Here is a 16,950-nt window from a genome sequence, read left to right on the forward strand (position 1 = left end):
ATAGAGGATAATATAATGTCAACTAATTTTGGGTGCCGAGTTTTCAAGTCCGACTTCCTTTAGACTTTATCTGCATCCTTTAATTAGGAACTAGGAAACCAACATCCAGATACTCATTTTTATGAGCTATTCTGTGATAAGAGGTCATGGCCACCCTAATTTACAGAGTCCTGAGCTCCTTGAGCACAATGCTGATGTGAGTACATGCTTGGAATCCCTTCTCTAAGGCTTACAGTTAAGCAATAATTCCCCTTCCCCCGTCAGATGGCAATTTCTGAATATTTTTCATATCCATACTTGCTGGCCAGAAAAGTGACTCACACCTAGGATGTCATTCCATCTTGTCTAAGTCACCAGAGGCAGCCCAGAGTCCCCTCGCCAGCAGAGAATGAATTCAGTGGAATTATTCCAGAAAAGTTTTCGGTCTGGTGATAGGTTAATGGTTTGCCGGATGCTACACTTCTCCATGATAAAGACCTTTAATGGGATGTCCCATTAAATATGATCATTTACCAATTCCTAGAAAAGTAATAACTTAATAATTTATCATTTATTGAAATTGTTTGAACACTTTATTACATTAAACCCGATTCCCCGGTGGAAACCAATGTAGATAGGAAAGGTACAAACAATGAAAAGCTTCTGGCCAATAGAAAGTACTGGTACACTGTAGAACCTCTCTTGTTGTCCTCGATACCTTTTAGAAACACTGAGCAGGTGCCAGCTGGTGCACGAAAGGGGAGATCTTGAGTCAGCTTAGCCAGCAGTTTAATTACCATGGCTCCAACATGTGATGGTTACTGGAATGTTTGGAGGTATTACCCAAAGGGTATGGAGCTTTTTGCCTGTCAGCGTTCATACACTCCAGCACCAAAAGTGGGCATGAGCCTGTGCAATTAAGGCTTCGGTGGCCCATGGCTTTAAGCAGCCCAGAATCTCCCAGGGCAGTGGAGTTGATGTTTTAGTAATTCCATAGCCTGGTCTGGAATAAATTAATTTTACATGCTTTTTCTAGAAGGGCCGTTTTTCCATAAGGTAATGGAAACTCTTCTTTCTATGGCTACGAAAGCCACACAAACACCCCAAATGTAGAGCCCTCCAAACTCCCTTCCCATCATTCCAGCCTTCTGACACCAGGGACCTGCTGCCCTTTTTAAGACTAAAGATCATCTGAAAAGTGACCATATTTTCAGCCCAGCTATAGTGGAAGGAGATCTTTGGGTGCTTTAATAGCTTTAAAAGAAAAATACTGACAAAGGATTCATGTGATCAGTACCAAAGGGAGACTCATGCAAAGAACAGCCACTGTTCTAGGCTAAAGCTCTAAAGATACGTACCTTTCAGTAAAAACAGTCTTCAAATCATAACAAGCCTTTTTAAGTTAGGATATGGGAATTAAATTTACAGGCGAGTTTCAGCAGGGCAGTTCCAAAATGTACACCAAACCAACCCAGTGGACACCCAGAAGAAAACCCCTCACCTCTGCCTTAGGAGATGAGGAAGCCTGTCGAACAAATACCCTGCCTGCAGGAAGAACGTGCTGCTTATTATTCCCATGGACCTGAGTTGTGCGAGCAATAAATTAACAAAGGAGAGTGTTAAAACACAAGTCTCATCTCGAAACGAGAAGTGGGGGAACGTCATTCAAATTTGATTCTACTCTTCAAACATCATTGTGTAGTTTTTACAAGTCAGGGCAGGTGGAGAGAATGCAAACCCTCAGTTAGGAGATGTACCACAATTCAGTTTAGTGGATGCTAGAAATCCAACAACCATTAAAGAGATCACTGTAAACAACTAGGATCGACCATTTCTCTCCCCCTGCCTCTCCCTCTCAGCGGTTCTCGTACCAAAAGCCAGCGGGGGGGGGGGGGGATAATCAGCAGCAGAAGTCTTCATATTTGGTTGGAAGTGTTTGCTGTCCCATTTCGTATATACATGGAATTTTGATCAGGCACAGTACTGGGTTAAATGTTCAATAAGTCCTCATCGCTGTCATCATGGAATGACAACGTATTTGTCAAATTCTGCAGCTTCCGTTGGCCAAAAGCAGAGCTGCCTTTCCTGTTCTTGCTGCCATTAAGGAGGAGAGCTTCATCGCCTGGCTTTTGATGAGGCACACTCCTGTGGGAGCCTCTGGACTGGAAGGTCTTGGCTGAATGAATCTTCACTTCTGGCACTGTTAGAACTTCATCCTCACTGTCCATGTCATCCACATGAAGGGAGGGGAGAGTCTCTGATTTAACTGCTTTGCGGGTGACATGGCCATTTTCTTTCCCTTCATTTTCCAGCTTCTGATTTGGCGTAGCAACTTCTTCCATGAGCCACTCAATTTCGCTCTCGTTCATTTCTTCAGTGTTTATCTGCCACGTTCAAGAGGTTAGAGTTAGTGAGCAGCATTATAAAGACTTTCTACAAGCAGTCCAGCCTTGTTTAAGGCAAACTTACATTTTCTTTCTTTGCCTCTCGACTCTCTCTTTTCTTAGCAGCACAAACACTCCCTCGGCATACGGAGGTTTACTGAAAAGCATGCTGGATTAGAACTGCCTCAGTACACTGCTCTTAAGAGGAAATATGCTCTCAGGGTGGAGTGGAGTGTGTGCACAAACTATTTTCACAAGTCTTATGAAGCGCTAAACCAGCAGTAGGTGGGATGTTTAGATTGGGAGGGGGCAAGAAGACTGTCCCACTGCTGAACGGCTTTCAACATTAGAAAGTTGCTCCTACTACTTACCTGAGAATCACTTCCTTGTAATTCTCCCCCCCCCCCATAAATGTCTAGAGAAGTCCCTTATGCTTCATGCAATACCTGCTTACAATGGATTAAGTATCAATGGTTTTAATATATCACTGCTTATGGCATAAAAAGCATACATATATATATATACACATGTGGGAACAATTACCTTTGAATACTTATAGGAAACATTTGATGTCCTCCAACAGCAGCTAGCAAGCTTCTGCTTTATTGTTTCCCTACAAATAGAGAGGATGTTACATACTCAGCTGTAAATCCATTTAGTTCCATTAGTCTATCGGCTAAAACCAACCTCCCAGAGCTGTAAAGAATGGATGGTATAAAAATCCAAATAAATAAATAAATTTCACATTTTACAAAGAGCACCAGCAAGGGAATACATGTATGGCTCACATTTCTGCTGCCATGTCTGAAGGAAGACTTTGGACTTCCAAAATAAGGAAACTGACCGGAGAAACCTCCTCCACCATTTAAAGAGTTCGATCCCAGAGAGAATTTCCATGAACAAAGCGGAGGGGTGATTTTAGCCAGTTCCCCTTTCTGTGTCAGACCTCCAGTTTCCATTTTATGCTATTTTCAGAGATCCTCTGTTCCCCCAGGATCAGCATTTCAGGGAGCATTTTCAGCTGAAGCAGGAGGGGGAAGTCAGGAAGTTGTTCTGCACAGAGAGAAATCCCACATGTCCAAGGAAATTAGCACCAGAGCCAAATCAATATCCTCTGGCCCATCCACTGGACATCTTGTCCCCAAAGTTAAAGGAAACTCGCATAGGGAAGATGTGCAAGTTGCACCTTAATCATGAACTGGTGATTCCCATTTATTAAGTTTCCCCTTCACATTTTACACATAATAACAAATTCTAGCAAGGGGACAGGAAGACAGTGGTCCAGGAAAAAAAGCACAGGAAGCAGGTTGATGGCTGGGCAAGAAGAGAAAGCATTTAGTCACCACAGGAGGCATATAAAGGAGGGACTGGGAGAATGATGCAAGCAGCAGTAGTTGATTTTGGATGCACTTCTTTGGCATCATTGCTAATAGTTATGTCAAAGGTAGGACAGACATTACAGGGAACATATCCTCTTGCATTGAGGGTATTTGGTATTGCCATCTGCACCACAATTTCTGTACCACAGCAACTGCTACTCTATGTAGACTAGCAATTGGCAGCTGCTATTTGAATGGTACACAAAACTCTCTTCTCTTGGAAATACTTAAATGCAGCGTAGGGAAAAAGGGACCAGGAAGCCATCCTAAATATAAAACCACTACAAATCCTTCCCAGGCTTACCTCCTCTCCTTTTTATGAAGCAAAAGGATCACTAAACATGCTGTAAGAATCACAAGGAGCAAACTCAGCACTGCACCAACTGCTTGGCTTCTTCCAGAAAGGCCTTTGTGAAAGAGGTCTTCCACATAGTCTTGGCTGCTTGTATTCTCTGGGTTTCTGTGGGTAGCCAATGAAACAGCACTGTGATTGCCTGACAAAACCATGAACTGATTACATATACTGTGGAATCAACATGTTTTGTCAAACTGGTTGTGGTGAAGCATGGAGAAAACAGGCCCCAAAGTCTTATATGTTCATGTTCACTGTGGTGGAGTCGACCAGCAAAACTGTTCTTTTAATGAGACCTCTTAATGTTCTCTGCACCATATGCTTTCATTGAGGCCACTTAGCCAGATGTCCCTTAATTGTCACAGGTGCCAGGTTCCTTACAAAAGGTTCATTTACTTACAAGGGCTGGGCTTAGACCTGGGGGCATGCAAGTTGGAAGAATACCAAAATGTAATATGTGAAAATGTTTGAAGTTGGTGGTCCTTCTGCTTTATGACAAGGGGACGTACAGTCATTGGAGTTTCATTTTTATATAGGCTTCACCTAATATTTATAAATCTTTAGATCAAGGGCAATGAAATGCTAGTTTGTAATCAGTTAAAATGTATCACTGGACAGCTTTCTGGCTGCCTAGCATACTACATAACGATGGCAAAACAGTCATCACTGAATTCTCCCATTAACTACTGGTCATGCTAAGAACATGAGGGCAGCCTTGGTGGATCAGACCAGTGGTCCATGCTACTTCATGTGCTGGCCAAGCAGTTGCACAGGACATAGAAGCCAAAGCCCTCCTACTGAATTTACCTCCTAGCTATGCTGCCTCTCAATGTAGAGTTTCCTTCCAATATTCTACTCTGAGCTGTAGACTGTGGAACATGATTTCCTGTCCTGTAGGTTAACTGAAAAAAAGGTTCACTTACACTAGTGGGCAGACTGCTGAGGTATACCAAGTAAACAAAAACTGGCAGTCTGATGATTCATGAAGGAATTTGGGGATGCCTTCTTTGTCCTGCTGGCTGCAATGGAAGAAAATAGTCGAGGACACAAACTTTGTATCATCTCTACCACATTTAGAGTTGGAAGACAGCACAACATCCAAATCATCATCTACAAAAGAAGGGAAGACAGAGATGATTTCACCATGAAATGCAAGCAAAAAATTAAAACACATTCCCATTTCATCTATTACAGTGAAGACAGACAGAGGCAGCAGCCACGTCACTGCAACAGTGTTTGGCTACTACTGTCCAACCCTATCAAACATTCATTCACAATTTCAGGTAACTGAAGCCATAGAAGGGATGATTCAGAGTCACAAAAGAATGTAGTTAAACCTTTGCAGGGGAGACAGAGACATTAACCTGAATGTCAGTTTATCACCATCACGTGCAACAGTTTGGAGTTGCTCTTTAGCCTGGACCTTGTTTTTAACAGTACTTTGCATAGTAATGTAACATACTGCTAGACCTCTCACCCTTACTTTGTAAAGATGTTCTTCCAGTCCCAACCTCTGCTGTTCAGGCCTCATTCTGGCTACTGAGGGTAACATTTCATGCAGTTGAAAAAGAGCCGCAAGTCCACACACACAATTGTTAGTAATACAACATGCTATAAAACTCTGGAGCTACTATTTACACACCTCCAAGAGTTGTTTGTTTCTGAAGTTAACGATTGCTAGAAAATTGCAACTCAATGATACTACCACCTATTGCCTCAATCACTTTCTTCCAATAAAGCTCACAGCTTTCATTTATAAAGATGTCAGCCTCTAGAACTTTTTGCTGCAGTGGTAGGAAATCAGGAGGGTAGCGGCTCGTGTTATTGTGGCGTAGTTGACCTAGCAATTGCAGATTTTATAAAAGATGAGAAAAAGCTCAGCTGGTGCCAGGGAGTGAGTGTGTGTGTGTGTGGGGGGGGGGGAGTAACACCCAGGCAAGGAAAATTATGCCACTGCAGGCAGGACCTTAACAAATGTACACTTTCCTGTTCACACAGGTGTGCAAATGTGTTTTGACTTCAATCTTTCAAGAAGGACTGCACAAAACCAGATATGGCAAAGATATATTGAAATAGGGAAAATCCAGAAAGAGGAGGCCCCCTTCCCAACCCATACACTCATTCCAGTTCAGATGCTAAGATGGAGAAATACCTCCATGTCAAAGCAGCCCTAAACAAATAATTTAGGTCAAGAAGGGCGGTGGTTTGGGAGGTCACAGGGCCACTCGGAAATCTGTAGTATAAGACCTGTAGTCGAAACTATCAGTAGCCATAGATTCCTAGATTCCACATAAATGAGTTCTGAGAAAGCACCCTCTCCCAATATCACTGCCAATCAGAGCAAAGTTACATTAGTAGATCACGTAGCCACTTACCCTGAATATAATATTTAGTTTTGCTAGAAGACCCAATTCTCCTGAAAAGGGTACCCGATGTTTTAATCTGGCATATGTTGGCTCCCAAGCACTTTGGATGCTTGGTGTCACTGATAGATGAAAGCTGAATTTCATAAATGTAGGTGTCACCATTTGGCCTGATATCACCAGAGGCATTGTATAATCTAAAACAGAGCATGTTTAAGTTAAAACTCCAAAATTTAACTTGTAGCACCAAGAATGAAAGCTTTGTCAGTCACCTCAAGCATCTCTTTTTGCCATGCTGTTTAGAAGTATTTACTATTCAGGGCAGACAGCAGTACTTTAGATAAAAATGTCTGTTCTTCTCACACCAATTCTACATTCTTCCATGTATTATGCAGCCTTCTGTTTCCACTTAATGCTAATCTTATGATCGACTGTATTGTGACCCACAAAAGCCCCACCAATCCACACAACCCCCTCCAGGAAGAGACAAGCAATTTCTTCCAAGCCCCACTAATCGGTCTAGGATTTTCTATTCTTTGTGCCCCACACTACTGTTAGTATATTTAATGCTTTTGGATCATGCCAGGATTAACATCTGTTTTTTTACTCAATGGGCTCCATTTAACAATGCCCCTGCAGCATTAGCTGAAACCATAAGCCAACTAACCGTCTGAGAGCAGAGGAGCCAGATTCAAAATGCAACCCAGCCTAAAAGCACCTTTGAAAGAACTGACCAGTTAGGAATCACTGTTTGAAGCCCTCAGCAAGTCTGAGAGTTGGCTGAGGTGATTTCCCAACAGTGACAGTTCTGTTTGGAAACGGAAGCCTTGGCTACCAGGTGGTTGGAGTCTGGGGCCCCCGCTTTATAGTTGCCTATATTAACACCTGTAGTTTACTTACTTGTAATATACATCACCCAAACTGAAATTCTTCCCAGTTGCTGGATTTGTAATCATGCCATTCACTATTTCTACTTCTTGAGGTTTCACTGCACAAGCAGCTCGAGTTTCCCATGTAATATAATAGGTACAATCTTCTTCATCAATCCTAACAGAAAATACTTGAGATGTCAGTAAAAAGCAATTATAAGTAATACACCTCAGTGGCTTTTCAGTGGAAGACAAATGATGATAAAACACGGATCTGCTTTGATCTTTACTACATTCCTATAGCTTTATTTCTATAATATATATAGTATGCCTCAGCCCTGAGATATATCCTACACATACCTCAAACCTAGAAACTATGCAAGTTTCTATCTGGCTACCACATACCCTGCATCATTTCTCCCCTCCTCCCTAGGGGACTGAACCCACAATGAACAGCAAGTCATAACTGCAGTTTTCCATGTCAGTCATGGAATAGACATGATGCAGTCTTCTATGAACCCTGAGCCTTATAACCAGCAATACACAGACATGTTGCAATTCTTCTCCTCCCAGCATCCTATGCCCATCTTCAATAGCCATCCTTCAGTCTCAGAAAAGCCATTACATCTCAGAAGTAAATCAATACTGTAGGAAAGGCGAGGGGGAAGTCTAAGAGTAGAAGCAAATATATTCTGCACAGATAGCATCAGAGCTACTCCAGCCTAAGCCACAGAAGTCAAATGAGAATGCTCCGCACAGGACTGAACTATTGGCAACAAGGATAGGGGAGCAGGTTTGAAGAAGAAGAGCTGGCTTTTTGTACCCCACTTTTTACTACCTGAAGGAGTCTCAAGGTGGCTTATTTATTTTATTAGTATGCATTAATAATTTTTATTTATTTGATTTGTAGACTGCCCCTCTCAGGCAACAATCTCTGGGCAGTAACAGCATGTAAAAACCCATACATACATGGTTTTAAAAACAACAGACAGTTAAAATCAAATTTCTTATTTAAAATGTATAAAATGCTCCTTCCATCCCTCTAAGGAAAACTTCTATATTGAATTTAGGATTCGAGCGCCTAAACTCCAGTGATGGGGGGGGGGAGGTTGAAAGGAGAGGCGGGAGGCCTTTTCCAATGTTCCTATGTGCTTGCATTGGCCTCAACTATACAGCTGGCAGAAGAGTCTTTGGAACCTTGATAGTTCTGACGGGGCCTGGATCTCTACTAACAGCTCATTCCATCAGGTTGGAGCCAGGGACAAAAAGGCCTGGGCTCTGGTTGAGATCAAATGCACTTCCTTCTTTAACTGACTATCCTTCCACTCCCCACGGCATAAACCCTGGGTGGGGCTGAGAGTGCTGAGGAACCTGTGACTGGCCCAAGGTCACCCAGCTGGCTGCATGTGGAAAAGTGGGGAATCAAACCTGGTTCTCCAGATCAGGGAGGCTTTTAACCAGTGCATCAAGCTGCTCTGAATCCACTACACCAAGTGGTAAGCTAGAAAAAATTATTGGATAAGCATAGGCTATTACACACACACACACACACACACTTTCTATAGCTGGATTCAAATGATTAGCCGTGTTAGTCTGAAGTAGCACAATAAAATCAGAGTCCAGTAGCACCTTTAAGACCAACAAAAATTTATTCAAGGCGTGAGCTTTCTAGTGCAAGCACTCTTCGTCAGATTAAGAACTGACCATCCTACTATTAGGGTGGTCAGTTCTTAGTCTGACGAAGAGTGCTTACACTCGAAAGCTCACGCCTTGAATAAATCTTTGTTGGTCTTAAAGGTGTTTCTATAGCTGATTATACATCAGGAGGTTCTGTCCCATGAATAGTAGTAGGTTGCTGCTCAGGAGGAAGGAGCTTGTTCTGCTAGCATCAACAGACACAATAGAACAAAACCTTGGGACCTGGCCAAAAGGTTCTAGAATTTGGGATTATGGAATGAAATGAAAAGGTTAAAGGAAAGACAAAGTGAGCTGCCAAATAGCCAATGGTATGTGTGTGGAGGGAAGAATATTTTCCTTTCCTCATAAGACAATGAATATGAAAACCAACATATACTGGTTCACTGAGGGAAGGAGATCCTGAGCTTACTGCCATGGCCCATTAGCTTACCTAGCCAGTCTTGGCATGCCAACAGTTTTTGCACATTTCAGCTCTATCACTGTTGTTGCTTTCTTGTTTCTGTGTGGACACTCATGCCCATTGGAGTAATTCACTAGAATTTTATCACCTGCAACAGAAGAACCACCATGTATTTGCAAACTGTAGTAAGCAAGCAAGCAAGCAGTGGTTTGAAAAACTTCTCCCCTGTTATCCTTGCTACCACTCTTATCACAATCCCATTCTCAATCACAATCTCCACTCAGCTCTTACAACCAAATGTCTCAGATCAGAATGCAACTGAGTTACAGCTCTAGTTTCTGCAGTGGGGGGACCCAACAAAAATATGACACTTTTCAAATGTGTGCAAGAATTAGGCAGATAGGTACCTTTCAGGTGTTGAAAATTTATTAGCCACCTTTCTCCCTTGAGGAATTATCACAATATAGATCAAATATTATAAAAACAATTATGTGAATTGCCACGAGCTGATTGTTCGGGAGTGGTGGTCGACAAAAACAAGTATAAAATAAATTAAATAAACCCATAAAAAGTCGCAATGTAAAAACTCCAATTGGGACTGCCAATAAAAAAAAGCCAATCAACAGCAGTTCTAAATAAAAGTGTTTTCAACTGCCTCCCAAAGAGCAACAAGGAGGGGGGGGGCAGGTGCACCTCCCTAGGGAGGCTGACCCATAATTTTGGAGCTGCCACAGAAAAGACCTTCTCTTAGGTATCCACCAAACAAACCTCTTTAATTGGTGGGACATTCAGGAGGGCAATCTTCCTGCAATCTTAATTCTTGGGCAGGAATGTATAAGAGAACAAGTTAGCATGCATGTCAGAAAAACAATATACAGATAAGGATAAGAAACTGGCATAGAAAGGACTCCACAAAAGAATACTATACCCAACACATTCAGCATCTGTGTGTGCACCAGTCCCAGAACTTGTACAGTCCCACTATGGCTCTTCCGACAGACACTCGCCTGCTCGGGGCAGCCAGAAGGCCCTTCATGGACTCTCTGGCAGAGATTCATGTAATAGCTGCTAAAAAAATCAAAACGGCAGCAGCTCAGCACTGGACCCTGAACATCTCTGGTCAACCAAATATAGAATTTCACTTTGATGGGTGTGTGTGCCTTCACTAGTTAATAAAATGAAAATCTATACCAAGAAAAATTTAATTCTGCAGCCTGGGATGAATGATGTTAGATGAGTATATCTGCATACTCTCTATGGCTTGATTCATTTCATTCTCCCACCCTTAAACTGACACAGATCCAGGATTCCTGGTCTCCCTCATGTCTTTTACATTCTATAACATTTTACTGTTCTCAGCAGTATGCTTTTCAGTTTGGTAGCTTTCGATTGACGCTGAACATAGTACTTAAGTATCACTTCCTATGTTGCATGTCAACTAAAGGCATTTCTGCTTAACTCTGGCATTTCTGCTTAATGCAAACCTCTCAATTGATAAACCGTCCCAGGATCATTTTGAAGTGCCTGTTCATTGCAAACATTTTATTTAGATCAAATGTACAGGACTCACAAGAAGTGCAAAACCTGTGGTTTAGTGTCAGTGACTTCAAAATAGCACAGGCACATCTAGTTTCCTGGACAATGCATTCTTTCAACTTTGTCACATATTCAATCAGCTCATCAAGAATGCGCACCTGAATCTTCTAACCAAAGTGAACTAACTGGCCAGGTTTCTACGAGGCATACAGAAAGACTTACAAGCTGTCCTTGTCAGCAAACTTCCACGATCCTGTGAGTGAAGAAAGCACTCTCAAATCATAGGTTTTGTGTTGTTGAATGAATTTGCACTCCATTTTCCTGGGTGGGCACACAACTTGTGTTTTCCACTCAAATGTCACAGTACAGTCAAGGGTCTCACTTAAAAGTCGAGGGCTCCCATTACCAGCGCTGTCATCACATTTGAAAATAAAGGTTGACTCCCTGTGCCCAGATACTGTAAGAGAAGGACAAACATTTACCACTGTAATAAATTAAATCTGACTATAATTTCTATAGCTCAGGATTGTTAATAGATGGAAGAAAATATATACTGCCAGTAATTCTGCAGGTACTAATGTTGGACAGAAGCAGAAATAGAACAGGGTTTTTTATTGATGTTTTAAAAAGGTAAGGATATTCCCTGTGCGAGCACCGAGTCATGTCTGACCCTTGGGGTGACGTTTTCACCCCTCTAGCGTTTTCATGGCAGAATCAATACAGGGTGGTTTGCCAGTGCCTTCCCCAGTCATTACCGTTTACCCCCCAGCAAGCTGGGTACTCATTTTACCGACCTCGGAAGGATGGAAGGCTGAGTCAACCTTGAGCCGGCTGCTGGGATCGAACTCCCAGCCTCATGGGCAGAGCTTTCAGGCTGCATGTCTGCTGCCTTACCACTCTGCGCCACGAGGCTCTTATTGACATTTTAGCTAAAGACAATTGTAACCCTCCACGAGCCTGTCCAGAGAATGGCAGGAAATAAACTGAACAACAATAGCAATAATAATAATGATAGAACCTTATTACAGTCACTGACCAGCTTAAGAAAATGAGGTACAATAATTTAAAATCAATAATTCAACACAACCTAAAATACAATAATATAGTGGATAGAACATGGAATAAGAATGTAGACATATAGTCTGATATGCAAGAAAGTACTCTGAGATACTACAGCTGTCACAGTCGTTTAGCACAAATCTTCCAGCATGAAGTATATTAGCACTTGGGGAAATCAGTAGACAGTTCCCCAGGGATGAACTTCTGCAATCATAACCATATTCAGAAAATTCACACTGTCAGAACAGTGGCTTTCATGTCAGTCTCAAAAGGAAAACAATATAAAAGCTGCTCATGTGACAGACAGGGTCCAATAGTGCAGAACAAAGAATGCTTTAAGTTTTGCAAGACTCCCAAGGCATCAAAATGGAAGGAAAAAGAAGTCCGCCAAAGTTACCTCTCCACATACAAAGCGCATTGTCTGCCTGCCCACAGACCCTGAGCGCACTGATGGCTGGGGAAACGAATCAAAGCCCGAATTTAACCCTGATTTAAAATGTTGGGGTCAGATGAAAGAAGTCTTCAGTCTCAGTCTTGTGCACAAAGGGACAGGACAGGGAGTCAGACTTCTCCGTGTCAGAAGTGGCCACCGCGTTTAATACTCTTTTTGCCCTGTGGGCAATGTTGTGTTGAATAATTTCTGCATACTGAGGGCGGGGGTAGACGTATAAACATTTTCAAAACTGAGTTCTAAAAATTATGGGAAGTAGCCTTCAAAATATTTACTATGATAACATTGGTTTTACATTACATCTGGGGATGGGCACAGCTCTGTGCACTAACCCAAAAACTCCATGAAAATTGGCTGGAAAATGTATTTCACCTGCATGATCCTTCATGCGCCCATATGACTTTTACCTTGATTCTGGGTTTGACGATTTGTGCTGGGGCTGAGCATGTCTATTGCGTCAGGAGCACGTGCCCTCTGTCAGCTGGAGAAGGTTGCAAGAGATTTCACCACCTCAGTTCCCTCCTCCCCCACTTCCAAAGGGAGAGAAGGGAACATGTGGACTGAAATTTCTTGCAGCCATTTGGTGCTGAAGCCTCCTAGGAGCCCAGTGTGAGTGGGAAGGGAGATATGTTTCCCCCATACTTAGATTGGGGAGGCAGCTTCTGCTCCTGGAAACCATCAGCAGGCTGTTTTGTACCCATTCCTACCCCCCAGCAAGTAGAAGTGAAACAAACTGGCTCAAACCAGACAGGCTCCTTTCAAGGGGCTGGGTTGTTTGGGTTTGGAAACACCCCAAAATGAAATTTTCTGCTCTGTGCCCATCCCTAGTCATATCCTCCTTTTTAAAAACATAAAGAGTGACTGAATGCACATGTATGCATGCGCGCACACACAATGTGCTGTGTAACATTCCTGATTGTTTGTGACTAGCTAAAAAACAATACAAACTACAAAATACACCATGATAACCAACACTGAACAAAAGATTCTATAAGCACTTTTAAAAAAATATAAAAGAGAGATGGTCCCTCACCGTTTCCACAAAATCCCCACTTTTTATCCCTTTGGAAATTATCAGTAGTGGCACACCATGGCCGTTCTTGCCCTTCACGAATGCATTCATGATAAGTGATGCCTTTATACTGGAAAGGGAAGACACAAAGCTCATCCATTTCAGTCACTGTGGAGGAAAAAAGAAAGCAACGGTTTCCATCAATGAAATCTACTGTTTGCACATATAGGCACTCCATTTTAAATGAGACAAGGATTTCCACAGGTTTTAATCCACTTAAGACTGCATTTCCTGCCGGCAGCATGCAACAGTGAAGAGCTGTTGGTTCAGCAATGGTACTGTATTATGGACTACTAGAATACCAAATCAATCATGTACAAGTTTGGAGAAAGCCAGCACAAGTGATATGCAGGAGAGAGGTTAAGCTTTGTGTTGCTTCTTAGCAGGTTCTACTGATTTGTAAGAGCACCTCTGGTGGAGCAAGCCTATGATAGATTTCATTCCATCCTTCTGTTATAAGAGTATATGATGAGGCAGAAGGGTAAACCCTTGTTATCAAAGAGATACAGTGAGTGAATGTCACTTTTTAATTACAGAAAGTATAACCCCATCATCATTCTGAGATAAAGGCATTCTTTGGCAAAGAATATGTCTCCAACCAGCTAGAGTATTGGAACGTAATTCTGTTTTCCACAGTGACCTGACAAATGCCTCTGGGAAGCTGACAAGCAGGACATGACTTCCTGTTTGCCCCCAACCTCTGGCAATGAGAAGCACAACAGTTCTGCAAACAAAATATCCAATAGTGCAAGGCCTGGAGCCCTGTCAAACTGGCAAATGATGGCAATCTTCCATGTTTTGCTAGCTGGTTTAAGAAAAATAACTTTTGAAAGAGTTAAGTTATTGGCATGATGAGTGCTGCATTTATTCATGTGCCATCTATTTGCTATTATCATTTTGCTGTTCCTTGCTGTGCCTGACCAAGGAATGGCCTGCTGGGAAATGCCTCATGGCCTTTGTTGTTTTAACTTTTCAAGGCTAGAGAGGCTCAGCAGTAAATTTCCGAAGAGCCTCCTTTGAGTCTCCTGATTATCTCCTGACCTCGGATGACAGGAATTGCGTTCTTGGTATGTCTTGGGCAGTTAGCTTTGTTTCACTTTGGCAGGCTTGTAGTTCGGGAACACTGAATTATACCACCTGGCATTTTGTTCACCAAAGGTTGCAGGGCCCTCTGCAGCCGCCACATAAGTAGGTGGGTTTGTGTTAACTTGAATTTCAGCAAAGAACATCATACACCTGTTTTGCAATTTCTTTCAGTAAAGAGATTTTTTAAACCAAGAGTCTGCTTATTCAGGAACTCAACTGGGCTTTGACAATGACTAATGCTGTTACTACAAGAGAAGTTAGGTAATTGTTTTAAAATTTTGGTATGCTGCTTTTACTGTTTCATGGTTTTATTAAGTATATATTATCCTATTTTCAAGGTTCATTTTATTTTATTATACATTTCCTGTAAATGTGTTATTTTGTAAAGGCCTATACAAATTAATCTACTACTACTGTTACTGTTACTGTTCTAGAGGGAAATGGACTAGTACTGGCCACTGAGAGGGTAATGAACAACACTGACTGCCTGATAAGTTCTAGAAGATAGGTAGGTAGGAGACAGAAGATAAAAGATAGTAGCTAACATAACCCCCATCTTTTAAAAAGGTTTTAAGAGGAGATCCAGGAAATTACAGGCTGGTCAGTCTTACTTCAAAGCCGGGTAAGTTGGTGGAATCTGTTATTAAAGACAGAATTAGCAGGCACATTGATAAACAAAAGCAATTGAGGAGGAATCCATATGGATTCTGTAAGGAAAGAGTTTGTCTCAATAACTTTTTAAGAGTTCTTTGTTTACCTAGACTTATAGAAAGATTTTGATAAAATTCCTCATCAAAGGCTCCTTCGTAAACTCGGTAATCATGGGATAAAGGACAAGTCTTCTTATGGATTAAAAACTGGTTAATTGTCAGAGAGTGGGTATAAACGGCCAGTTTTCACAGTGGCAGGTGGTAAACAGTGGGGTACTGCAGGCTTAGTACTAGGTCAAGTGCTTTTTAAGTTGTTCATTAAGGGTTGGGGGTAAGAAGTGAAGTGGCTAAGTTTGCAGATAACACTAAGTTGTTCAGGGCCATGAGAACCAGGGGAGACTACGAGGTGCTCCAGGAGGATCTGTCAAGGCTGGACAAAAGTGTGGTAAATGAGGTTCAACCATTTCTAAGTGCAAAGTAAGGCACATTGGAGCCAAAAGCTAATCATATTTTGATTAGCCAAAATATCTAAAGCAGCAATCCTCTACATTCTTGGTGCAACAATTTGAGGGTTTCTTGGGTTCTGGCACCGTTGTGGACTTCCTGCTGGCACCTGTGGTTTGGCCACTGCATGACTGAGTGCTGGAAGGTACGGGCCATTGGCCTGATCCAACATGGCTTCTCTTATGTTCATATGTCTGTAAGCCACCTCAACCTTTTTTGGAAGCAAAATACAAAATATTATAGAATCATAGATTTGGAAGGTACCCCCCCCAGGGTCATCTAGTACGACCCCCTGCAGAATGCAGGCAATGGCCACGAGCCAAGCACCTACACAATCACTTCTGTGCACCTACTTATAATCTGCCTAAATTCACAGAATTAGCATTACTGCTGAATGGCTATGTAGCTTCCTACAACCTCCTGAGGAAGCCTGTTAGCCACTCTGTCAGGAATTAGCTGAAAATTATTTTGAATTAATTTCATCCTATTAGTTCTGGGGCAACAGAAAACAAACCCTGTTCCATCCTCTATGTGACAGTCCTTCAAGAACTTGAAGATGGCTATCATATCACCTCTTTGTCATCTTCTTTCCAAGCTAAACAGACCTAGCTCCCTCAACCTTTTCTCATGCGTCTTGGTCTCCAAATCCCTCGCCATTTTCATTGCCCTTCTCTGGCCATGCTCCAGTTTGTCTACATCCTTCTTCAATTGTGGTGCCCAAAACTGAACACAGTACTCCAAGTGAGGCCAAACCAAACCAAAGCAGTACCATTGCCTCACATTATCTGGGCACTATACTCCTTATGATACAGTCCCAAATCCTATTTGTCTTTTTAGCCACCGAGTCACACTGCTGACTCGTGTTTAGTGTATGATCTAAAAAAAAAAGATCCCTAGAACCCTTTTGCACATATTACTGTCAAAAAAGATCTCCCCCATCCTATCCTGATGCATTTGATTTTTCCTATCTAAATAAAGAACTTTACATTTATCACTATTGAAAATCATTTTATTCATTTTAGCCCAGTTTTCCAGCCTGTCAAGTTCATTCTGTATCCTGATTCCGTCTTCTGCTATGTTTGCTAATCCTCCCAGTTTAGTATCATCTGCAAATTTAATAAGCACCCCCTTTATTCCTTCATCCAAATGATTTATAAATATGTTGAAT

The 16,950-nt window shown here is 42.0% G+C and overlaps 1 protein-coding gene across 2 annotated transcripts in view; it reads right to left on the reverse strand.

Moving 5' to 3' along the window:
• Window positions 1–531: 531 nt before the first annotated feature.
• Window positions 532–16,950, reverse strand: part of IGF2R (insulin like growth factor 2 receptor) — a 103,073-nt gene continuing 86,654 nt past the window's right edge. The window contains exons 39-48 of one of the 2 annotated variants that reach the window (XM_077348297.1): window positions 13,504–13,650; window positions 11,183–11,417; window positions 10,353–10,492; window positions 9,455–9,572; window positions 7,358–7,504; window positions 6,470–6,654; window positions 5,018–5,204; window positions 4,047–4,202; window positions 2,907–2,976; window positions 532–2,363 (exon numbers count right to left, since the gene is read on the reverse strand). In XM_077348297.1, coding sequence (XP_077204412.1) covers window positions 1,968–2,363; window positions 2,907–2,976; window positions 4,047–4,202; window positions 5,018–5,204; window positions 6,470–6,654; window positions 7,358–7,504; window positions 9,455–9,572; window positions 10,353–10,492; window positions 11,183–11,417; window positions 13,504–13,650 — 1,781 coding nt within the window. In that variant the 3' untranslated portion in view covers window positions 532–1,967. Of the gene's footprint in view, window positions 2,364–2,906; window positions 2,977–4,046; window positions 4,203–5,017; window positions 5,205–6,469; window positions 6,655–7,357; window positions 7,505–9,454; window positions 9,573–10,352; window positions 10,493–11,182; window positions 11,418–13,503; window positions 13,651–16,950 lie in introns of those variants that run through there. The other variant, XM_077348307.1, reaches the window with a different exon arrangement.

Source organism: Paroedura picta, chromosome 1 (assembly GCF_049243985.1).
Source record: "Paroedura picta isolate Pp20150507F chromosome 1, Ppicta_v3.0, whole genome shotgun sequence".
In the NCBI taxonomy this organism is placed as follows: Eukaryota; Metazoa; Chordata; class Lepidosauria; order Squamata; family Gekkonidae; genus Paroedura; species Paroedura picta.